The sequence below is a fragment of the Cavia porcellus genome, unplaced genomic scaffold (assembly GCF_034190915.1).
Source record: "Cavia porcellus strain 051 isolate PalLab524CR breed Dunkin Hartley unplaced genomic scaffold, mCavPor4.1 scaffold_11, whole genome shotgun sequence".
NCBI classification, from domain to species: domain Eukaryota; kingdom Metazoa; phylum Chordata; class Mammalia; order Rodentia; family Caviidae; genus Cavia; species Cavia porcellus.
In genome coordinates, this window is record NW_026947494.1 from 75,217,958 (window position 1) to 75,243,533 (window position 25,576).

A 25,576-nucleotide genomic window follows, 5' to 3' on the forward strand; every position below is an offset into this window, starting at 1 on the left:
CCCTACTATGGCCCCATTCATTGGACCCAGCAGGGAACTATGGCCTGCTCCTCAGGCCAGGAAAAGTGTCTTCTCAGGCTTGGCGGAGCTCCCAGCTGCCACTGCCACAGTCTCTGATCTGGCCTGGTCTCTGGGTCTGGTGGAGAACTGGCCTAGGTCCCCAGGTCAGGGCGAAAGTTCCCACATGCTGGGCGGAGCTCCCAGCTGCGCTGTTACTCTTACCCTTCTGGCCTAGTCTCTGGTCCGGTGGAGAGCCGGTCTGGTCCCCCAAGTCAGGGAGAAAGTTCCTGCACGCTGGGAGGAGCTCCCAGCCCCAGCTGCTACAGTCTCTGAACTGGCCTGGTCCCTGGGTCCCTTAGGAAACCGGCTTGGGTCCCGAGGTCAAGGGGAAAGTTCCCGCAGGCTGGACGGAGCTCCCAGCCGCAGATGTTACTCTCACCCTTCAGGTCTGGTCTCTGGTCCAGTGGGGAGCCGGTCTGGTCCCCCAAGTCAGGGAGAAAATTCTCACAGGCAGTGGTGCAAGTGCCTCCGTCACTGCTTTCGTTCACCGCCCGGATCTCGCTGGAGTTTTATTCTCTCTGCCACGTAACACACCGCGTCACTCGCCAACACTCCACTTCTCCCAGCCACCCGGACCACAGGCAGCAGCAGCCGCCATGTGTCTCAGACTTTAGTTGATGGCAACCAGCAGGGGGGGTTGATGTTCAAGTACAGAGATTATTGTCTCTTGATTGTTAGTACTAAGGTGTGCATATATTTTAATTAATGTCTGAAATCTATAGATGACACAAATCGTCAATTTACACCATAGTGTCTTCTGAAACTTGCAAAAACTTAATTACAGGAGCTAACAAGTAGCAAAAGAGACTGAATCCATTTTGGGTTTTATTACTCCCACAGTTCTTATTACTTTTTTTGAAGAGAGTAAAACCAAATGCGACATAGCAGAACAGAGTCAGTCAAATCAAAAGGATGGACATAACAGATAACGTAAAAACAAAATATAAGCTGATCAACAATGGCTACCATACTGCCTCTTGCTATTTTAAGAAGAATTGCCAGTTATAATAAAATTGAACAAAACAGTAAAGAATAAAACCAAAGCATTGAAGACATTACAGGACTTTAAAAGAAGATAATAGTCAACCGGAATGGGCGTCATAATGAATCTTATTGTCTTCACAGTTTTGCCTGTACTTTCGAACTTGGTACTATCAAGCAAAGCAGAATAGGGGAAAATCAGTCAAAACAAGATGGTGAGGGCAATACAGGATTTCAAATCAAGTTAATAGGAAATCAAAGTAGGTTACTATTGTTAACATAATTCTTATACTACAAAGCTACTCTAAGATGTTTACCCTATATTTTCTATCAAATATTCTAATACGTAAAGTACGCTCCAGTTTTTATATAGTGACTTACATCTAATCACTAATTCTCATTTCTTTTATTCACTTTTAGTTGTATATAGTAGTCTCAAAAGTTTCTTTCTCCTATATATTTGTAGTGATATTCAATTTTTCAATCCAATGTTGGGCATTTATTTTCTTTTTCTTTTTCATTAAACATTTCAATATCCAACTGAAAGTGTGTAACCATTTTCCCTCTAAGAACACATTCTTAATTTTGTTCTTCAATTTTTTATCTTTGATTTCTATTTTCTTTTCTTATACACGTTTTTCTCTGTATTTCCTTGTCTCTTAAATATGGTAGATTTTTGAATGTTTATTTCATTTATTTTATTCTAGCTTTTTATTACTACTTATGGTATTATGATTCATAATAAGAAATATATACTTTAGTCTTCTTCCTTATTTCTTGACACACAGTTCCAAGAACTCTAGGAATCTTTAAAATTCTGTCTTTGTGTATGCTAAAGAGAAGACTGGTGGCAGGAGGTTCTGGGATGGGGACTAGCCCACGGAACTCACCTTTGAACTTTCAGGGAAAGGGAATGAAGTGACCAATAATTTACTTTATCATGCATATGTAATCAACTCTTCATAACAACCCAAGAAAACAAAGTACAGTGAGTTTCCAGGCTGAGGAACACAAAGTTTCTGAGAAGGATGCAGAATTCCCATACTTTCTGATTTTCATTTTGGTCGAAAATTATAGAGACTGAACTGTGTTACTAAGACTTTTCTTTACTGAAATCACTTTTTATTAAATTTTGGAATCATTGAACTATTAAAAAAAAACATGGCCTTTTTGAGCAATTTTTTTTTTCTCTCTCTTTCCTAACTCAGATAAAGATTTATGTAGCTCACAGTTGTAAAGACTGAATGTCCAAATACCATGGTTTTGAATGACTCTTACCTAACAGGCTCCTACTTAAGAGACCCTTGGATGGACGCACCAAGATTTACTTTCCAACTTAATGTATTATAAACATGTTTCATGAAGTTTTAGAATGAAAGTGATTTTCTATTTGCACAGCACAAATGTATTACAAAAGTAACTGAAGTCCCTGACTAACTTGCAAAATCTGGAATATATGATAAAACTGTATTCTCTCTTCTTTTCACCTCTTTTTGTCTGAGGATCATCTTTTGGTTGTAATGTCCTTTATTGAATAACTGAATAACTCATTGCACTCTTTGTGAATCATAAGTGCTACTGAATACCTTCCTGTGCCTCTTACCCTCCTGCACCTCCTTTTTTCTTTTGTACCGGAAGTTGATCTCAGAAACTTGCTTGCATTTAGCAAGCAGTCGCAGTGCCACCAAGCTATATCCCCAGCCCTCACCTGTATCTCATTTCTTTGACTTTTACTGTGTCTTATGATAAGATCAAAACTAAAATATTTTGCTTTTTATCTATATATACCCTCATATATCATTAAATTTTTAATATTACTGAGTCATTTATTTTAAATATGACTCTACCCAGAATATGTAATTGGAAATGGAGATTTTTCAGGCTGAGAATTTTTGTCTTGTTTAGGAAATTAACAAAAACTCAGAAATAAAGCAAACAATGAATTCATATAATTTCAGCATAGTACCACGGGACACTAGCTAAAAAGCTTGCCTCAGAGTTCTCTGCCTCCTGATCTAGCACTTGACTTCAATATCTATCATTAGCTTTATTTGACTTAATATTTACTATGAATTTGAGCCTAGATTTTACAAAATTAACGAACAACTGAAAAAATAAGATGTAAATGACTTGTGTCCAGCCAAAATATGAATGAATTTTGGCTATAAGGAGAAGATAAATTCAAATGTATATGTACCTTTTCTGTCTAGAGAACATAACTCGATTTTTTACTTTGTCAGTTTTATTCATTATTCTTTTCATTTGCACTGATTGTATGTATATATTTTTCAATTTCTTAAGCCACCTCTAAACAAGCTTTGTCAAATTGCTAAGTTTTGTTATTGTTATTCCAATACATGTTCACTTTTTGAGAAGACTTTTTTTTTTTTTTTTTTTTTTGGTACTGGGGATCAGACTCACGACCTCACGCTTGCTTAATGCCGCTGAGCTCAATCCTCAGGCCCCACCTGTTCACATTTTTTAAAATAACTTTGTGCTTAACATGAAAAGTGCACTTTGACACTTTTTAGTAAGAAATTTCATCATCTTATTTTGTAATATTTGATTTTCATACTCTTTTTGCTATGTGCTCTTTAGTATTCTGTCTTTTGTCAAATGGAGTTGGTTTATTATATGGCTGTTTCATATAGTATCAGAAAATGAATTTATTAGGAAGACATGAGTCATCGCACAGGTAGGAAAAATAGGAACCCACAAAGAAGCATAAACAAAACCATGGCAGGAGCCCAGCTGAGACCCTGCCGCCAAGGCAGTATCTGTGGCACACCACCACTGGGATGGTCACCAGCCTCCAAAGAGCATCACAAGGAAGCATTACTGCTGCCTCCACCATGAGCATGTGAGAGTGCTGGCACCTGTCACAACACACAAACCCAAACTCCTCCCATTTTCCCAAGTTACTCTCTAGATTGCAATATTTACTTGGCCAGTCATTTTGAAGACAAATTCATCCAGTTACAATTTTTTAAATATTTAGGTAAAATATTCCTATTTCAGATAATCAATGCTTGAGTATCGAGTGCTTACAAGTTTTTCATATTATTTTCTAGACTTATACATAAATTCACACAAATACACAGAATTAGGGTTAGGGTTAAGGTGAGCTTTATTAGTTCTACGGAAAGGCTTTACCTGGGCCAAGGCCATCATGTCCTATAACAATTTTGCACAGATCTCCAAGGTGCACAGCTTCAAGGAAGAAGGTATCAGTCTATAACCAAACAAAAAACACAATTAGATCTAGACAATAACTCTGATTTCCACCAAGAGCGTAAGTTAAGTTGTAGTAAAAACTGACTGTGAAAAGTTCATTAAGCAAATCTGTCTATATTAAGAACTTATGATCAAAATAATAATGTTAATTTATAGTATACAAAGTAAGTTTTCAAATTTATCCTTTCTTTTATTGTAAGTCTTTAGTTATGAAAGCATACATTTGGGGACCTTCTGTAAGTATATATTTAAAATAATCATACTATAATTGTAATTGGTATAAAATATTCTAAAAGTTTATATTCCTTTTGATGTAAACAACTCTAGTCTATCATAAGATAGTAATTTTTATGGGCCATATGAAAAATAATGCTTCTAATGTAATATTAAGATATTAATATAAAAAAGTATTACACTTTTGTCTAGAGTCCTAAATATGCTGCCAGAACAAAATGAACCATGGTTGTGCTGCAGTGGCTTATATTCTCAGAATAAGGATAACATAAGGAACACATAATCCTTCTGATAAAAGTCTAAGATAATGCTATACATTTCAATGCATAAAAAATATATATAGCATTATGTATTGAAAAATTATCAAGAAACAAACCGTTGCGTTACATAATGTCCCATTCCTTTTAAAACATTTCCACATAAGTTTTATTTTATCCTCAAAAACTGCTTGGTAAGAAAAAAACATTTTTCTATAGAATAGAAAGGTCAGACACAGATCCAGGATTAGAACTCATCTCATTTGACATGTAACAAGACAATTTTCCTTTAGAGGCACTCTGCATCAGTTTAAAAAGAAATGTTGCATGCATGCCTCAATATACCCAAATAAATCTCATTATTCTGTATTGCTAACATGCAACATGTTAGAATAGTGCATATTTCTATGCAATAACAGAATATATTACCAAAGAATCTTATTAGTATACTATTTATAATGATACCATAGTTAGCTTTAAAGGAAAAGAGAAAACATACAATAAAAATATCCTGGAATTACCACAACCTATTTAGTACTTTTAATATTCTCACAGATGTATGAAATAAACAATTACAAAAGATCAATTCCCTTGAAGAAAAATCCCAAAACTTGGTAAGAACCTAAGAAAATAGTGTCCACATTGAAATAGGTAAGAAAAGTGGAGACATACTCATGTTACATGTCATACACGGGAGACAGTGCTGAACGATCAGGAGGGATCCCCAACTCCCAGCTTTTCCCTTAGGACCACAACTTTGATGCCCTACCTTTAATGATTGCCATCTAAGGGACTGGGCTCTAAATCAGCTACCTCTGAGAGTAGATGGAACTTGCCATTTACAAATCCTGAGACCACAGAGAACATCATAGCTGTCTTTCTGAACTCAGTGCAGTATGCAGGGGAAAAGACTTAGTATCTAGTTTTTCCCTGAAACAATTTGATTGCACACTTTCCCAAATTCTGCCTGAAAGCCAAAGGAGCTGGTAATCAGTAAACTTCTGGAAACCTGAGTAAGCATGGAGATTCTTCCCTTGATTCTGCTTTTATTTTTATTCTTCACTCCAGCAATAAAACCAGGTTTCCCACTTCTCCCAGAAAATACATTGTCCGCACATCCATTACTCAAACTTGGGACAACTCCCAACCAAGAGATTCACTGCTAAATCTTCTAGCTCTAGAAGCAGATGGCACCAAGCATTTGTTAGTACCCTGGAAACACAGAGAACAAATAAGTGGTTGTTAATAGGCAACTGAAGCATTTTCATTGGCTAGCTCCCCTTGCTCAGTGCAGAGCAAGGAAAAGAAAAAAGAAAAAAAAAAAACAGCTCCCAGTTTCTCACAAAACACCTAATATCCTAGCTTTCCTGGTTGTTGTCAAGCTTTAGATTGCATACGGGAGTTGACAGAAAAAACCAGTCAGTAGTCAATTAAGTACCTATATGGGAATGTGGATATTGATGCCCTTCTTTCCCCTGACTTGCTCCGGAAATAGCATCAAGACTCTCACTAACTTCACCTGCCACTCAGAACTAATGGGACCAGACAACTGGGAGTAACGAATAAGTTGACAAGCAATAAGTTGACAATGTGGTCTTTACAGTCCAGCTATTTACCACAGAGCCTCTCCTGGACTTAGTGCAGAGAGGGTGAGAGAAAAACTCCAGCTCCCAGGTTCTCCCTGTGCAGAGGAGAAACCAGACCACACATTCAGCATCCATCTCTCAAGGGACTGGATTCTATCCTACATGTTCCAAAGCACTGAAGGACTTAGCATAACCTAATTCCTTAAGACCTACTCAAAACAAAGACAGCAGTTTGAACAAACCCGAAAGCTTAAGAGACACATTGATCTGTGACCAGGCTTCTTGTTGAGGTTCACTTCCTACACAAAGCAGTTTGACAATATTAGCAGTCGTACTACTAATGCATAGATACCAATACAGAAAGTAAAGGAAAAATAAAGAAACAGGAATATATTCCATACAAAATGCCATGATAAATCAAGAATCAACCTTAAGTAAATAAAAGAAAGAGATTTAATCAACACGAAATTCAAAGTCATAAAGATGTAAGATCAGAATCAATGAATGGGCAAAATAAGAGCTTCAACAAAGAGCTATAATCCGGCATAGTGGCACACTCCTGTAATCCCAGCACTCAAGAGGGCTGAGGCAGGAGGATCATTGCAAATTCAAGACCAGCCTGGGCTACACAGTGAGCCCAAGGCCAGCCTGAACTGCATAGCAAGACCCTGTCTCAAAAAAGACAAAAAGAGAGACAATCAGACAGATAGAGACATACACGGAGAGACACACACACACAATGAAAGGGAAAGAGAGACAGACACAGACACAGACACAGACACAGACACAGACACAGACACAGAGAGACACATACATACACTGAGGGGAAGAGAGAGAGAGAGAGAGAGAGAGCTATCAATGTCCAGAGAAAAAGGAAGTCAGGGAAACAACTGATGAGCCAAGTAAGAATTTCAATAGAAGAGATTCAAAGTATAAAGTTTTATGATTCAAAATATATAAAGATCATCTACAACCCAACAATTAACAAAAAGAACAAATAATCCAGTTTAAAGGACAAATAATTTTAATTTTAAAGGCAAAGTGTTTGAATAAGCATGTCTCTTAAGATAATCAATAAGCAAACAGCCAAAAAGTATATTAAAACATGCTCAACATCACTAATTACTAGAGAAATGCAAACCAAACCTACTTATACCATTATTTCAAAAAAATTGGCAAGGATGTAAAGAAAATAGAACACTGTATATTATTAGTGAGACCATAAAATTGTGCACTTGAAAAAATACAGTAGTTTTTCAAAACAACAAACTATCATATGACCTAGCAATCCCATTTCTGGATGTATATCCAAAACTACTGAAAGAATGATTTCTAAGAGCTATCACCAGCAAGAGAGGAAGCAATTTACATATTCACTAATGGATGAACTGATCAACAGAATATATGTACACAATAAAATATTACTCTTAAAAAGAAAAGAAAATCCTGTCACATAGAACATGGATGAATCTTGAGGATACTATGCTAGGTTAAAAAAAAAGACCACAGAAAGACAATTTCTGCATCATTCCACTTATGTAAGGTACCTAAGGTGGCCAAATTCACAGAAACAGAAGGTAGAGACTGCAGAAGGATGGAAACAGAAATTGTACAAAGCTATTATTGAATTGAGTAGATGCCAGTTTTGGAAGAGGAAAAGTCCTGAAAATCTGTTGCACAACAACTCACAACATAATGGGTTATATCCCACTATCTATTGTAAGTTTAAAGTACTGTCCATTAAAAACACACTTAATCTTACCTCACCTACTGAACATCATATCTGAGCAAAACAGTATCCTGGAGCCAAGTTGCTGTTTATTCTCATAACCACTTGGCTGACTGGGAGCTGAGCTACATGCTGGGAGCAGCTCCATGCTATTGCTTAGCAATGTGAAGGAGTATCATACTGCATATCTCTAGCTCAGAATAGCAAAATTCAAACTTCATGGCATACTTCTACCCAAAGCATACTGCTTTTTACATGCTTTTCTCCTAAAGTTGAAAAGGTATAATTTAAACCATAAGTCAAGTACCATCTGTATACTTAACACTATAAACAATACACTTAAAATTCTACTTAATATGCAGTTTAAAATGGTTTGTATGAGAAGTTTATGTGTTTGTACCACAATTAAAATATTTTTAAAACCACACAAATGATTTGTTTACTTACTTGTCCCCTTAAAAAATTACAGGAACTCTTTGATCGAAATAGCAGTCTGGATCCTGTGTCTCCCTTTTCCCCACAGATAGAAATGTAGACATTTGCTACTGTTCCAGCATTCCATAGCTCACCCGTTGCCACATATACTTCATATATTGTCACTGGCAACAAAAGAAAATTATTCCTGAGGTGCCAAACATTACACATGTGATATAAAATTAAATGCATAAATCTAGGAAAGTGTTCCAGTTCCAGGTAAGATATAGCAGCACACACCACATAGTCGTTCCCACTGAATATACCTATAAAACCTAACAGAATGCCTGGAACAGTTAGATGAAGACTCTGAAAAGAACAGTAGTGGGAAGATTATGGAAGGATGATCAGAATTTAAAGTAACAGCAAACTTCAGTAATTTTACCATTTTTCTTCAGTGATCCCTGAGCCTGGACTCAATGCACGAAAAACTTGCAATCATGCATTAGAACTAAAACACAGAAGGCTCGAAAAAAGCCCTCTAGTTCTGTCCAGGATGCAATAAAGTCCTAACACATACAGAAGGTAAGGGTATTCTGCCTCCTCCTGCCACATGTATCTATTTTCTTACATCTCAGTCACTGGAAACAAGAGTACCCAGGAACCAACACTGATTGTGAGAAAGCTTTAGCTCCAACAGAGTGGAGCCAATCTCTACTGCTTCTTTTAGTTTCTCTGTCCTATAACTTAGCACTAGACAAAAGAGGACTAGAGAAGCACAATAGAATAATTAAAACTCTCATTTTTTATCTAGAAGATTTAAAAAAGGATTCAGGGAGCTGTAAAGGCTTTAAAAAGCATACAGAATACAAATTAAAATTTGTAACCTAAAACTTATGAGTAGCCAAGAGCAATGCTAAAACAGAAATACAAAAATTCTCTAATAGGCTTTAAATCAAAACTAGTGTACCACATACTAATATGTAAAATACCCAGGATGTAATCTGAAATTACTCAGAGTATTAAGAACCAAGAAAATTTCAACTCATACAGGAAAAAAGAACAAAGAGACATGACTATCAAGATCACACTAGTATTGGTATGCCAGTGATGATGCTGAGATGACACAAGTACTCTGTGATAAAGCATTTGTGTGAATACATTTCTTCTCAGTGAGCTCCTTTTTTTTTCTCTTCCATAAGAATCAATTTCTTATCTTTCAAGGTTTTTCCATGTTACAAGTCAGTCACATCTTTAGGATTGCTTGGAATTCTAATTATCTTATTTCTATCATATTCCCACCTACTTCCTTTACTGATATCTTGATCCCCTCAAAGTTATCCATGAGAGTTAAAATTAACTTCTTCTAAATGCTTGTTAATTGTTAATACTTTTAGCTCCTTACAGAATCACAAATGTCTTTAGTGGTAGTTGAAATGATAAACTACTTCTAGAAGGTTTTCAATCACTTCATCCGGATTCATCAGAGGTATTATTATCCATGGCAGCTACAGGCTTGGGAAATGTACTTCTTAAATAGCAAAAAGCAAAAGTCAAAATTACTCCTTGATCCAAGGGCTGCAGAATGGATATTGTGTCCGACAAGAAAACGGTATTAATTTCATTGCAGATCTCTATTGGAGCTCTTGCTTCCAATGTGCATGGTCAACAAGAACATTTTGAAAGTAATCTTTTTTCAGAACAACAGGTCTAAACAGCAGGCTTTAAATATTCAGTAATTTAGGTTGGAAACAGACGTATTGCCGTTTAGGCTTTACAGACACAGGCAGAGTAGACTTAATATCACTAGTGGGAAGCTTAGGGTGTTCAGAACAGTAACTGAACCTAGCCTGACTTCAACTTAACGTCACCAACTGTCACAAGAGTCACCCTGTAGTATAGGCAACTACTTTGAAGGCAATAAGATTCACTAAGATGCCCATTCTGGTTTGACTATTGTCTCCTTGGAAGTCCTGTAATGTTTACAATGCCTAAGTTTTATTGGTCTTGTTCTCTACTGTTTTGTTCAACTTTATAATATCTAATGAGATGGACAATTCTTTTTAAGGAAACAAGAGACATCGTTGATAACCATTGTTGATAACCTTGTACTCTGTTTTACATCATGTGCTATGTCTATCCTTGGTTTTGACTGACAGCTTTGTTTTGCCATATTTGTCTTTATTCTCTCCCCCAAAAAAAGTAATAAGAACTAAGGAGTAATAAAACCCAAAATGTGTAAATTTTGTTGTAAAAAAGAGAGAAAAAAAGAGCTCTAAAGGATACAACAGCAAGTGTGTTTAGGGGTGTTAAATAGCTGACCATATTAATGTTTTTGGTTGGATCATTGAACACAACTGTTTGCAGTCTCACTGCTTGAATGTCCACTTTGTATTCTTTGATACTGTGATTTGAGCAACTATTTCTAAGATGATAATATGTAATCTATTAACTGGTGATTTCTTACTGTCTTTTTTTTTTTTTTTGTAGTTCTGTATTACGTGTACCCTTACACCACTTTGTTTTTCTCTTTTTCCTTTTAAATAAAATTAAAAAAAAAAAGTCACCCTATCCTTTAGAGCTCTGAAGCCAGGCACTGACTTCTCTCTATCTATGAAAGATCTAGGTGGCATTTTCTTTCTTCTTCCAAGGCTGTTTCATCTACATTGAAAATCTCCAATTAAATCTTCATCATAGGGCTGGGATGCAGCTCAGTGGCACAGCACCTACCTGACAAGTGCAAGGTCCTGAGTTCAATTCCTCATACCAAAAAAAAAAAAAAACAAAAAAAAAACCTCCTAATGAAATCTTCATCATAATGATCTTAGCTAGATCTTCTAAATAACGGGCCTGCTTCTATGTCAGCACTTTCTGCTTAACCTTGCACTCTTCTATTACGGAGAAGACTTCTTTCATTAAACCTCAAGAACAAACTTCTGCTAGATTGAAATTTTTTTTTGAGCTTCCACACTTGATTTTACAGAATGTAAGACAGTTAGGTCCCTGCTCTCAAGCAGGCTCTGGCTTAAGAAAATGTTGTAGCTGGTCTGATCTTCAATCCTCGCCACTGAAACTCTTTCATATCAGCAGTAAGGGTATTTCAGTGTGTGTGCTGAGTAACTCTCCTGATTTCTTCCAAGAACTTTTCCTCAGTATTCTTCCTTTGGCTCAGTAGTACAAGAAGATTTAGTCAATTGTGGCTCTCAACATATTTTCTTCACTAACCATACTCATTTTTAGCTTTTGAAGTAAAGTGAAAAAAGACATATAAGTCTTTCTTAACTCCAACCCTTAGAGACTATTGTAGCATTAGCATTATGAATTGACCAAATTTTAATATTTCTGAACCTTAGAAAATAGGCTCAGACAAAAAGAGAGATATGGAGAAATCGCTGGTTGGTAAAGTAAGCAGAACATACATATTGAAGTTATTGTATAGAAGCATGGTTAGTGGTGCCCCAAAGCAATTACAAAAGTAACGTCAAAGATCACAGACTACTATAACAAATATAATAACAATGAAAAAAATTTAAATAATACAATAATTACCAAGACATGTCAGACACAGAATTACACGCTATTGGGAAAGGGTACCCGTAGATGTGCTCAACACAGTATTGTCATAAACTATGAGTTTGTAAAAAAAAGAAAAAAACCTCAATAATGCATTAAAATGCTTGTATTTTTCTACCCAATATTTCATTCTTTCTATTTTTTAGGCTAAATATCTAATATCACAAAAAATCAGGGGGGGAAAATGAGCAAGAGAGAACAGAGTAATAGTGGTCTATCACTTTCATGTTATTAATCATAGGAACTTTTATTTTTCCATTTAACAATTTACAATGCAAATATACAATATAAATGTACTTCACTCTTCCCAATTAACTGATAAATTCATTCAGGGGTCAACTATATAAACTGAAACACAAAGAAGTTTTTTAAGAACTTTCATAGAACATCACCAAGATAGTATAAATCCACATTCTCCTGAGAGACACTATCATAAAACAATAGCTGAAAAAAACTTTTTTCAGAACAACAGATGTCAGGTAAAAGAGGTTTGGTTTTTATAAATGTTCTGGATGTGGTTTGGAGTATTTTTGTGGGATTTTTGGTTTTGTTGGTTGATTTTGTTGGTTTTTGGTTTATGTTCAGGCTTTTGTGCCTATTTTTTGTTTGTTTTTTAATGTTTATTTTGAGACATGGTCTCACTAGGCTAGTATTGCAATTATAAACCTTCTGCCTCAATCTCACAGAACTCTGGGATTACAGATATGCACCAGCATCCCCAAACGAGTAAAAGGTTTTTGCAAACCAAAAGGTTCTTTTACAAAAGCAAGAAGAACCTTGTTGAAACCAACAGAAAAATTGACAGCATTTAACATGCCTACATGCCTCCCTAACTCTAGTATATATACCATAAGCAGGTTGGTGTACACATCATTACAGTTAGAGACAAACATCATATCCTTCATCCAAAAACAAAAAACTCAAAAACAGAACAAAACTACTTCAACATTATAAAGGATATATATAAAACACCTTCAGCTAACATAACATTCAATGGTGAAAGCCTGAAAGCTTTTCCTCTAAGATGAGAAAAAAGAAAAGAATATCTGTTCTAGATACATTAATTCAATATGGTAGTAGAAGTTATAATGAAAGTAGTGAAACAAGATAATTTTTAAAGAAGACATTTAAGTCAGAAGAAGTAAAATCATCTGTTTGCAAATGACATGTAGAAAACCCCAAGGATTCATACACACAAAAAAAATCTTAAAATAACAAAACCAACAGTACACAAGATTGCATCATTTTACACTAACACTAAACCATCCAAAAAGGAAATTAAGAAAATAAGCATACTAACAATATCCTGGAAAAGGTAAAGTACTATACTTAAAACTAAATTTAACCAAGTCAATAATTAAATACTTGTACATTTTAAAGTTAAAAATATTGTTAAACACATTAAAGATAACATAATTTAAAAAATCTTTTTACTTATCAACTATACTGTCAAAATGTCCGTAATACTCAATGATCTACAGATTCAATATAATTTTATCATAATCCCAACAACATTTTTAACAGAAATTTTCTTAAAACTGTTCTAATATACATATGGAATGCCAAAATAATCTTGAAAAAAACCAGTGGTATTAGCATGAACACATATAGACCAGTAGAATATTCTATTCTATTCTATTCTATTCTATTCTATTCTATTCTATTCTATTCTACTGGGTCAAAACCACACAATGAAGAACACAAAGTTTCTTCAACAAATCGTGTTGGGAAAATTGTATGTCCACCTGTAAAAAAATCATCTTATAAGGTATGATCAACATATGGTGAATGTTCAAATTTTAAAAACATATTACCGTAAAAGACACCTTGCTATTAATTCTTCCCAAATACTCGCCCTCACTTCTAGTGCTCTCTGCTATTTTCTGAGCCAGCCCTGGAAGTCGTTTTTTGAATAACTTTATAAGATATGATGAAAACTATGTTGGAAGCTGCTACCTACTGCCATCCAATGACAAGGAAGGCTTGTAAAAACATATAATGTGTCCCCACCCATCTTATTTATCAGATCTGGTACTTCAAAACTTCTGGTTTTCTCCCAAGTCAAAAATGACCATGAAAAGTTAATGTTTTGAATCAATTCTGTCATGATAGTAAGACTTCCAGAACTGCTTCAGGAAGTGGCCAGAATGATGTTTAAAGGGACAGGAATTAGTGGCAATGTATCTTTTACTGTAATAATTTTTTAGCTATTCACTCTGTGTTTAAATCATATCTTATACATTATTACAAAGAGCCTTCCCACTCTTTGTTGAGGTCTGGGGAGTTTAAATTTGTAGTCTCATGGAAAAGCTATTGGAATGCTAGCAAGTTAATTCCAATCTACCACTTGCAGTGCAACCCATGGCAAGAATAAAGACATCAAGTCATATTTACAGCACTGGGGAATCTAGGGGTTCCTAAGTCCAGCTAGTATGATAGCTAATTGGAACAAGGCCTCCACTCAGGGCCAAACCCAAGTTTCATTAATTCATGAACAGGGCTTGGGGACAGATGACTATGATAAGAGTGGGAAGTACAGCACATGAGGGCTGTGAGCTGGGCTAGGCAGAAGGCCTGAAATCATCTCTGCCAACAGGAAGAGAGAAGGAAATACAGAAAGACTAATCTGCATAACACCATTCAAGGTAGCATCTAATGCTATGGGGCTGGTGCTTCAGCTCTAATGTGTAATTTTTTATGCACTGGGAAGTCACAGCCTCATCTCAAGGCTCAACCCCAGCTGACAGCTTGGAGAGTGGCTCTCCCTTCTATCCAGCTCAGAAATGCTTCTTGGGAGCTACAGGGTGGAGCAACACTAATCCTTTGTCTTACTTCAAAGACTACACATCAGCACCTTAGCTAGACTGATTTGCTTTGCTTAAAGCCAGTTGAAGGAAAAAGGAAAAGTCCTAACCAGCTCTGTATATATCAATACATAGAAATATGCCCAAGTTTAGCCAAAATAGAGATAACTGCTCTTCTTTCAAGGAGAGTCATCCAGGTGGTCTTCCATATATCATAAACAGATATTAACTCAAAATGGATTAAAGACCAAAATTTAAGAAATAAAATCACACAAAATTCAAAGCAAAAACATAGAAAGCAAGTTTCAGGATATCAAATTTAGCAATGATTTCTTGGGTCTGGCTGAAAAATCAGAGATATCAAAAGCAAAAATATATAAATGGAAGTTATACTAAACTTAAACTCTATACAGAAAAGAAAACAATCAATAATATGAACAACCAAGCAGTGAAAGTACAGCAATGTTTCCAAAGTATCTGTCACAAAGTTAATATCTAGAAAATAAAAGTGATCTGCAAGTCAACACACACACATACACACACACACTAATTAGAAAAATGGGTTGAAGACTTGAACACAGATAACTCCCCAAAGAAAACACAAGTAGCTAGCAATCATTTAAACACTCAACATCATTCATTATTATAGAAACACATATAAAAACTACAATAAAAAAAACAATAGAAATGCTGTTGCCAAGAGCTGGGTGCTGAGGAAGATGGATTACCATGTACAGATTGCAAAGTTTCAGCTTTCAAAGATGCAAACGTTCTAGATAACTTTTGTAGAACAATGTAAACACATGTAAATGTGTTTAACACCACTGAATAGTATGGTTAAAAAATGTTTAAGATGGTAAATTTAATGTTTGTGTTAGTCACCACAATAAAAACTAAAAATTGAAAAGAATAGCTCACAAAAATTAGGAGAGGCCACTTTTGCTGTTTTTAGCAACTCTTCTCCTCTTTAGGAATAAAGGTCCATAATTACCAAGAATTTTTTTCAGGTACACACAGTAGTATATTGATACAACAGTGTAATACTTAGAATTCCTCGTGCCTTACATGACTAATACTCTCCATGAACTGAAAAACAAACAGTTAATGTAGTTTTTCTTCTTTATACACTCAGACTGCCTCTAATATCTATTTCTAGGGAAGGCTTTTGCTTGACTATAATGACATCATTTCAGACACAAAATCAATCATTACTACATTGAAAAATATGGCTAGAGTTAGTTATCATTTACTGGATCTACCACTGACCTAACTATTCAGCCTTATCAAGTTTATAGACAGCACATGACAGTTTACAATAAACACTACCAAGCCATGTAGGAAGACTGAAAAGAGAAACTTTTAATAATAAGTACCAAGCACTACAGACATGGCAAAGAAAACCAGTATGCGTTTGTAGAACAGGTTTCTTTTGATAAAAATGTAATTAAAATGGGGAAAGAAAAAACCAAAAATGGCCTCTGTGTCATTACTAACAGTGAGTAGGAATAGGGCAAGTGGAGAATTCCTGTCGTCAGACAATGCGTGAGAGCATTATGAGAGGGAATTATACGAACAATGCTTTTAAGTAATGAGAAAAGAGTGTAAATGGTAAGAACAATGCTCATTAAAGCATCACTGTGTGGTAAGTAGGGCTATTCATGTCTTTTGAAAGATATCGTAACTCAGAACCTTAAGAATTATTAATATTCCTTATTTTAAAAATACAAAGGAATTATGAGCCAGTGAAAACGTTTCAGCAAATTATGTTCCTTCAAAAATTATACAAATTGATATATACCTAGCATAATGTTAGACTTTATGATACTGTGGAGGTCTCTATTTTTTTTAATTTTATTTAAAAGGAAAAAGAGAAAAAACAAAACAAAACAAAGCGGTATAAGGATATAAGTAATACAGAACTATAAAAAAAAAACAGTAAGAAATCACCAGTTAATAGGTTACACATTATCATCTTACAGATAGTTGCTCAAGTCACAGTATCAAAGCATATACAAAGTGGACATTCAAACAGTGAGACTGCAAACAGTTGTGTTCAATGATTCAACCAAAAACATTAATATGGTCAGCTATTTAACACCCCTAAACACACTTGCAGTTGTATCCTTTACAGCACTTTTTTCCCTCTCTTTTTTTATAACACAATTTACACATTTTGGGGTTTATTACTCCTTTTTTTTTTTTTATTTAAGAGGAAAAAGAGAAAAACACAAAACAAACCAAAGCGGCGTAAGGGTACACGCAATACAGAACTACAAAACAAAACAAAACAAAAAACCATAACAGTAAGAAATTACCTGCTAGTAGATTACACACTATTTTCTTGAAAATAGTTCCTCAAATCACAGTATCAAAGAACACAAGGTGGACATTCAAACAGGGAGACTGCAAACAGCTGTGTTCAATGTTCCAAAAACATTGATAAAGTCAGCTATTTAACACCCCCAAACACACTTGCTGTTATATCCGTTAGAGCTCTTTTTCTTTTTTTTTTTTCCCTCTCTTTTTTACAACAAAATTTACACATCTTGGATTTTATTACTCCTAGTGCTTATTACTTTCTTTGGGGGGGGGAGAATACAGTCAAATATGGCAAAACAAAGCTGTCAGTCAATACCAAGGATAGACATAGCACATGGTGTAGAACAGAGTACTAGTTTATCAACAATGATTATCAACGTTGTCCCTTGTTTCCTTAAAAAGAATTGTCTATCTCATTAGATATTATAAAGTTGGACAAAACAGTAGAGAACAAGACCAATAAAACTTAGGCATTGTAAACATTACAGGACTTCCAAAGAAGACAATAGTCAAACCAGAATGGGTATCTTAGTGAATCTTATTGTCTTCAAAGTAGTTGCCTATGTCTTCAAACTTGATACTATCATATAGAATGGAACAGAGTCTAATCAGTCAAAACAAGATCGTGGGAGTACTACAGGACTTCAAAACAAGTTAACAGGAAATCGAAAAGAGTTACTATTTATATATCCTAATTTTTTTGAATTTTTTCTTTAATTAAGACAAACATAAGAAATGACTAAATATTTTTTTTTGAAACAATAAGGGGGAGATTGAGATAAAACAGGACATAACAATATAACAATAGAGGTCACATCATGACTGTTTCAATAACCTAGTACTTCACCACCTTATAACCTGACTTAATAGTAGTTACCATAGTGTCTTTTTCCTTGAAATATTTGGGTAAAACTTCATATACTCTAGCTTCAAATATTTTCATGTCAAGAAGCCCAGAATAAAGCCTTTCTAATTAATGAGTGAAAACTTTATAAGGCTTCAAGGCCACCTAATGGGGAATCATGATTACCACATATTTTTATATATTTGAATCATTACTTACATTAGGGAAACTATTCGGTATTCACACATGCGAGATTGATTTATTTCACTTATGAGTATGGTCTCAAGCTGTGCCCATTTATTGATAAATATCTCAATGTGATCCTTCTTTATAGCTGAATAATACTCCATTGTATAGAAATACCACAACTTTTTTATCCATTCCTCAGTTGATGGGCACTTGGGTTGTTTCCAAGATCTGGCGATTACAAATTGTGCTGCTATAAACATAGGTGCACATATATCACTGTGGTATGATGCTTTCAGTTCTTCTGGGAATATGCCTAGAAGTGGAATAGCTGGAATAAATGGGATTTCCAGTCCCAACTTTTTGAGAAATCTCCAGACAGATCTCCACAAAGGCTGTACCAGTCTACACTCCCACCAGCAGTGCAGGAGAGTTCCTTTTTCCCCACAGCCTCTCCAGCATTTGTTGTCGGTTTTCTTGATCCTGGCCATTCTTTCAGGAGTGAGATGGTATCTCAGTGTGGTTTTAATTTGCATTTCTCTAATGACCAATGATGATGAGCATTTTTTCATGTATTTATTTGCCATTTGCATTTCTTCATCCGAGAATTGCATATTCATCTCAGATGCCCATTTTTGGATTGGATCTTTGAATTTTGGAGGTCTGAGTTTCTTTAATTCTTTGTATGTTTTAGACAAGAGGCCCTTGTCTGAGAGAGAGTTCACTAAAATCTTTTCCCAGTTTGTGGGTTTTCTTTTCACTATGCTGGAGATTTCTTTTGACATGCAGAAACTTTTTAATAAGAAGTGGTCCCAGTTATTGATTCTGGGAAGTACTTCCCGTGCGGTTTGAGTCCTGTTCATGAATTCTTTACCTACTCCTATGTCTCCAAGGTTTCTACCTATTTTGTCTTCCAATAGATTTAGTGTTTCTGTTTTAATATTCAGATCTTTGACCCATTTACATTTTAATTTAGTACATGGTGATAGACATGGGTCTAGCTTTAGTTTTCGGCAAATGGAGAGCCAGTTTTTCCAGCACCATTTATTAAAGAGACTGTCGTTCTTCCAGTGAACCTGCTTGGCTCCTTTATCAAAAATAAGGTGGTTGAGTGTGTTCGTAGTTGTGGTTGTATCTTCTAATCTATTCCACTGATCTTCAGCTCTGTTTTGATTCCAATACCATGTTGATTTTACTACTGTTGCTTTGTAGTATAACTTCAAGTCAGGGATTGTGATGCCTCCTGCTTTGTCTTTGCTGCTTAGAATTGCCTTTGCGATTCTAGGTCTCTTCTGGTTCCAGATGAAATTTAGGAGTGATTTCTCTAGATCTATAAGGTATGTTGATGGTATTTCTATTGGGATTGCATTGAATCTGTATAACAGTTTTGGGAGAATGGCCATTTTCACAATGTTTGTTCTTCCTATCCATGAGCAAGGGATGTCTTTCTATTTTCTGAGATCATCTTCAATTTCCTTTTTCAGTGTATTATAATTTTCACTGTATAAGTCTTTCACTTCTTTTGTAAGAGTACTTCCTAAATATTTCATTTTTTTGCTTGCTAATGTGAATAGTCCAGTTTCTCTTATTTCCCTCTCTGTAATTTTGTTGTTCGTGTATAGGAATGCTATTGATTTCTGAGTATTGATTTTGTATCCAGCCACATTACTGAATTTATTTATTGTATCTAAGAGTATTTCAATGGAGTTTAGGGGGTCTTCTATGTAGAGTATCATGTCATCTGCAAACAATGATAATTTAACTTCTTCTTTTCCTATCTTTACCCCTTTTATTTCTCTTTCTTGCCTAATTGCTCTGGCTAGTACTTCCAGTACTATATTAAATAGGAGTGGTGATAAAGGACATCCTTGTCTTGTACCCGATTTTAAAGTAAAGGCTTTCAATTTTTGGCCATTTAGTATGATGCTGGCTGTTGGTTTGTCATAAATGGCCTTTATTATATTGAGGTAAAGACCATTTATTCCAATTTTCTGTAAAGTTCTTATCATGAATAAGTGTTGGACCTTATCGAAGGCTTTTTCTGCATCTATAGAGATGATCATGTGATTCTTATTTTTGGCTTTATTGATATGGTGGATTACATTTATTGATTTGCGTATGTTGAACCATCCTTGCATTCCTGGGATGAATCCCACCTGGTCATGGTGTATAATCTTCTTGATGATTTGCTGGATCCTATTTGCCAATATTTTATTGAGGATTTTTGCATCTGTGTTCATTAGGGAGATCGGTCTATAGTTCTCTTTTATAGTTGGGTCTTTCTCAGGTTTTGGTACTAGAGTAATATTTGCTTCCAGGAATGACTTAGGAAGGATTGCTTCCCTTTCAATTTCATTGAATAGTTTGAGGAGTGTCGGCATTAGGTCTTCTTTATATTTCTTGTAGAATTCTGCAGTGAATCCATCTGGGCCTGGGCTCTTCTTGGTGGGCAAGGACCCAATTACATTCTCAATTTCATTAGCAGAGATTGGGTTATTCAACAGTTTTATATCCTCTTGATCTAGCTTTGGTACTTCATATGCTTCTAAGAATCTGTCTATTTCTTCTGTGTTATCAAACTTTTGAGAGTAGAGGTTTTCGAAATAGGTGTTGATGATCCTCTCTATTTCTATTGGGTCTGTAGTGATTTCTCCTTTTTCATTTCTTATTGCATGAATTTGAGCTTTTTCTTTCCTTTTTTTAATAAGGTTGGCTAGGGGCTTATCGATTTTATTTATTCTTTCAAAGAACAAACTCTTTGATTCGTTGATTCTTTGGATTGTTTTCTTAGTCTCTATTGCATTGATTTCTGCTCTGATTCTTATAATTTCCTCTCTTCTTTTGGCTTTGGGCTTGACTTGCTCTTCTTTTTCTAGCTGTTTGAGGTGTAGCATCAAGATATTTACTTGTATTCGTTCTGTTTTCCTGATGTGGGAACTCAGTGCAATAAATTTTCCTCTCAGAACGGCTTTCATTGCATCCCACAGATTCCGGTAAGTTGTATCTGCATTTTTATTTTCTTTTAGGTATTGTTTAATTTCTTCTTTAATTTCTTCTGTGACCCACTGATTACTCAAGAGTGTGTTATTTAGTTTCCATGTGTTTGCGGAATTTTTGCAGTATCCTTTGTCATTAATTTCTAATTTCAGAGCGCTATGATCCGATAATATGCAAGGGATGATTTCAACTCTTTTGCATTTGCTTAAATATGTTCTGTGAGCTAATATATGGTCTATTTTAGAAAATGATCCATGTACTGCTGAGAAGAATGTGTATTCTGATGTTGTTGGGTGGAACATTCTGTATATGTCTATCAAACCCATTTGTTCACAGGTGTGATTCAGTTCTGTTATTTCTTTGCTCATTTTCTGTCTGGTTGATCTGTCCCTTGGTGTCAGTGGTGTATTAAGGTCTCCTGTTACAATTGTGTTGCTGATAATTTGAGTTTTCATTTCTGTTAATAATTGTTTTATATAACTGGGTGCTCTGGAGTTTGGTGCGTATATATTTAAGATAGTTATCTCTTCCTCTTGGAGTTTTCCCCTTACGAGTATGTAGTGACCTTCTTTGTCCTTTATGGTCATTGTTGGTTTAAAGTTCACGTTGTCTGCAAACAGAATGGCTACTCCTGCCTTTTTTTGGATTCCTGCTGCATGAAGAATTGTTTTCCATCCTTTGACTTTCAGTCTGTGAGTATCTTTCTGGGTTAGATGGGTTTCCTGTAAACAGCATATGGTTGGATTTTGTTTCTTGATCCATTCTGCTAGTCTGTTTCTTTTGATTGGTGCATTGAGACCATTTACATTAATGGTTATTACTGTTAAATGCTGGTTAATTGTAGGAATGTTATCTCTCTGCTGTTGCATCTTTATCTTTCGGTTCTGTTTAATTATTTGCTTTGCTTAGTGGTTTTTTCCTTTGTGTATCTAAACTGTCTTTCAATATTTTTTGCAGGGTTGGTTTGGTGTTCATGAAGTTCTTCAGCTGTTCTTTGTCATGGAAGTATCGTATTGCACCATCTATTTTGAATGATAGTTTTGCAGGATACATCAGTCTTGGTTGGAAATCATTTTGCTTTAGGATCTGGAATACTTCACTCCATGCTCTTCTTGACTTTATCGTTTGTGCTGAGAAGTCTGCTGTGATTCTGATAGGTTTTCCTTTATAAGTGATTTGTCTTTTCTCTCTGACAGCTTTTAATAATCTATTCTTGTGTTGGATTTCTGGGATGGTGACTATTATATGTCTGGGTGTAGTTTTATTTTGGTTATGACTGTTTGGAGTTCTATATGCTTCACTGATCCTGATGTCAGTTTCTGATCTCATGCTTGGGAAATTTTCAGCTATTACTTCTCTAAATATCCTCCTGACATCCTTCATGTTGTCTCCCTCTCTTTCATTAATCCCTATCATTCTTATGTTATTCTTCTTTGCATCGTCTTGCAGTTGTTGAATTGTTGTTTCCTGGTTCCTTGTTATTTTCAAAAGATCTTTCCTTTCCTGTTCACTAGCTGCAATCCTGTCTTCAAGGTCTGAAATTCTATCTTCACTTTCATTAAGGCGGTTTTTACAACTTTCAGTGGAGTTTTTTATTTCCTGTATATCTCTGTGCATCTGCATTATGTATTCTGTTTGTTTCTTATATTGCTCGTCTAGGGATTCTATCTTTTTGTTTAGTTCCTCCAATTTTTTATCTGTGTTTTCTTTAGATATATTTAGAATCTCTTTCATTTCTTTTATCATTTCTTCTTTTATCTGGGAGATTATTTCGAGTTTGAATTTCTTTAAAGCTTCCTGGAGTTGCTTGTCAATTTCAGTGGCTATTGTGTCCGATATATGAGGTGGATGGGATATATTTTCTTCTATATACATCGCTCCTAGGGTTTCTTGAGATGGGCTGGAGGTTTGAGGTTGTAATTTGGTCTTTCATTTTGTCATTTTCCTATATTTCTGTGTTTCAAGTATTACTTGAAAGCTTCCTCAGGATCTGTTGAAAATCCCCTTCTATGTTTGGAGCTACTGGGACTCTGGCGCCACGCTACTCCAAGCCATTAGGCCTACAGAACCAGTGGCCCTCCTCTGCCTGCTCAGAACTCCGCAGTTCCAGACAAGCTGGGCCTCAGGGACACTGTGCGCCCACCTGCCCCTTGGAAGCTCCACAGTTCTTCAATTGCAGCCGGGTTAGGGTACTCACCACAGGCCGCAGTGCTTCAGGAACCTGTGGACCCTCCCTGGTTGCAGAGATATCCACAGTCCTCCAGACACGCAGAGAGGCCAGTGAGGGCACCCCAGATCTGCCCAGCTCCTCCTCTGCAGACCTGTGGCCAGGCGCGGCAGCTAAACAGGCTGGGCTAGGCTGGTAGTGTGGGCCAGCCCACCTATCTGGAGCTCAGCAGGTCTCCAAATGAAGCCGGGAATGGGGAGGCTGATGTGGAAGCCTTAAACCCACCTCTCTCCTTCACTGCACCTGGAAGCCTGAGGGAACTCCAGCAATCTGGGCGCAGAAATCCAGAGTCCTCCAGACACGCAGAGAGGCCAGTGAGGGCACCCCAGATCTGCCCAGCTCCTCCTCTGCAGACCTATGGCCAGGCGCGGCTGCTAAACAGGCTGGGCTAGGCTGGTTGTGTGGGCCAGCCCACCTATCGGGAGCTCAGCAGGTCTCCAAATGAAGCCTGGAATGGGGAGGCTGATGTGGAAGCCTCAAACCCACCTCTCGCCTTCACTGCACCTGGAAGCCTGAGGGAACTCCAGCAGTCTGGGCGCAGAAATCCAGAGTCCTCCAGACACGCAGAGAGGCCAGTGAGGGCACCCCAGATCTGCCCAGCTCCTCCTCTGCAGACCTGTGGCCAGGCGCAGCAGCTAAATAGGCTGGGCTAGGCTGGTAGTGTGGGCCAGCCCACCTATTGGGAGCTCAGCAGGTCTCCAAATGAAGCCGGGAATGGGGAGGCTGATGTGGAAGCCTTAAACCCACCTCTCTCCTTCACTGCACCTGGAAGCCTGAGGGAACTCCAGCAATCTGGGCGCAGAAATCCAGAGTCCTCCAGACACGCAGAGAGGCCAGTGAGGGCACCCCAGATCTGCCCAGCTCCTCCTCTGCAGACCTGTGGCCAGGCCGGTTTATTACTCCTTAGTTCTTACTACTTTTTTTTTTGGAAGAGAATAAAGTCAAATATGGCAAAACAAAGCTGTCAGTCAAAACCAAGGATAGACATAGCACATGATGTAAAAACAGAGTACGAGGCTATCAACAATGGTTACCATAATGCCTCTTGCTTCCTTAAAAAGAATTGTCTATCTCATTAGGTATTATAAAGTTGAACAAAACAGTAGAGAACAAGACCAATAAAACCTAAACTTTGTAAACATTACAGGACTTCCAAAGAAGATAATAGTCAAACCAGAATGGGCATCATAGTGAATCTTATTGCCTTCAAAGTAGTTGCTTATACCCTCAAACTTGATACTATCATACAGAACGGAACAGAGTCTAATCAGTCAAAACAAGATAGTGAGAGTATTACAGGACTTCAAATCAAGTTAATAGGAAATCAAAAAAGTTACTATAATATATCCTGCTAATTTTTTATTTTTCCCCTTAATTAAAAAAAATCATAAATAATTTTAATGAATAAGGGAGAGATTGAGATAAAAGAGAACATAACAACATAACAATACAGGTCAAAGCATGACAGTTTCAGCAACCTAGTGCTTCACCACCAAATATCCCAACTTAATAGTAGTTACCATTGTGTCTTTTTCTTTGAAATATTTGAATATAACTTCATATACTATAGCTTCAAATATATCAAGTCAGTGTAAAACCATTCAAGTGGATAAAAGCATTGTAGGGTATTTAGAACCAGCTAACAGAAAATGAACAATGATTTCTATATTATCTCTTTGCCTATAACAATTTTTGTTTATACTATCACATATAACAAAATCCAGCAAGATACATCATGATAAAACCAATGGAGACAGAAGAGTCATAGTTTGGTGGGGCTTCAAAACAAGATGATAGTAAATCAGCACTAGCTATTATGATGACTTATTTTCGGTATTTCTATACAATGGAGTATTACTCAGCTATAAAGAAGAATCACATCGAGATATTTATAAATAAATGGGCGCAGCTTGAGACCATACTCCTAAGTGAAATAAATCAATCTCGCATGTGTGAATACCGAATAGTTTCCCTAATGTAAGTAATGATTCAAATATATAAAAGTATGTGGTAATCATGATTCCCCATTATGTGGCCTTGAAGCCTTATAAAGTTTTCACTTATTAATTGAAATGGCTTTATTCTGGGCTGCTTGATATTATTGCCTGTGATGAAATGAACAGCTATTTTG

General features: G+C 36.2%; 1 protein-coding gene across 1 annotated transcript in view; it reads right to left on the reverse strand.

Moving 5' to 3' along the window:
• Positions 1 to 25,576, reverse strand: part of Rp1 (RP1 axonemal microtubule associated) — a 388,520-nt gene that overhangs the window by 309,817 nt on the left and 53,127 nt on the right. The window contains exons 7-8 of the mRNA XM_063258495.1: positions 8,529 to 8,680; positions 4,195 to 4,273 (exon numbers count right to left, since the gene is read on the reverse strand). Coding sequence (XP_063114565.1) covers positions 4,195 to 4,273; positions 8,529 to 8,680 — 231 coding nt within the window. The remainder of the gene's footprint in view (positions 1 to 4,194; positions 4,274 to 8,528; positions 8,681 to 25,576) is intronic.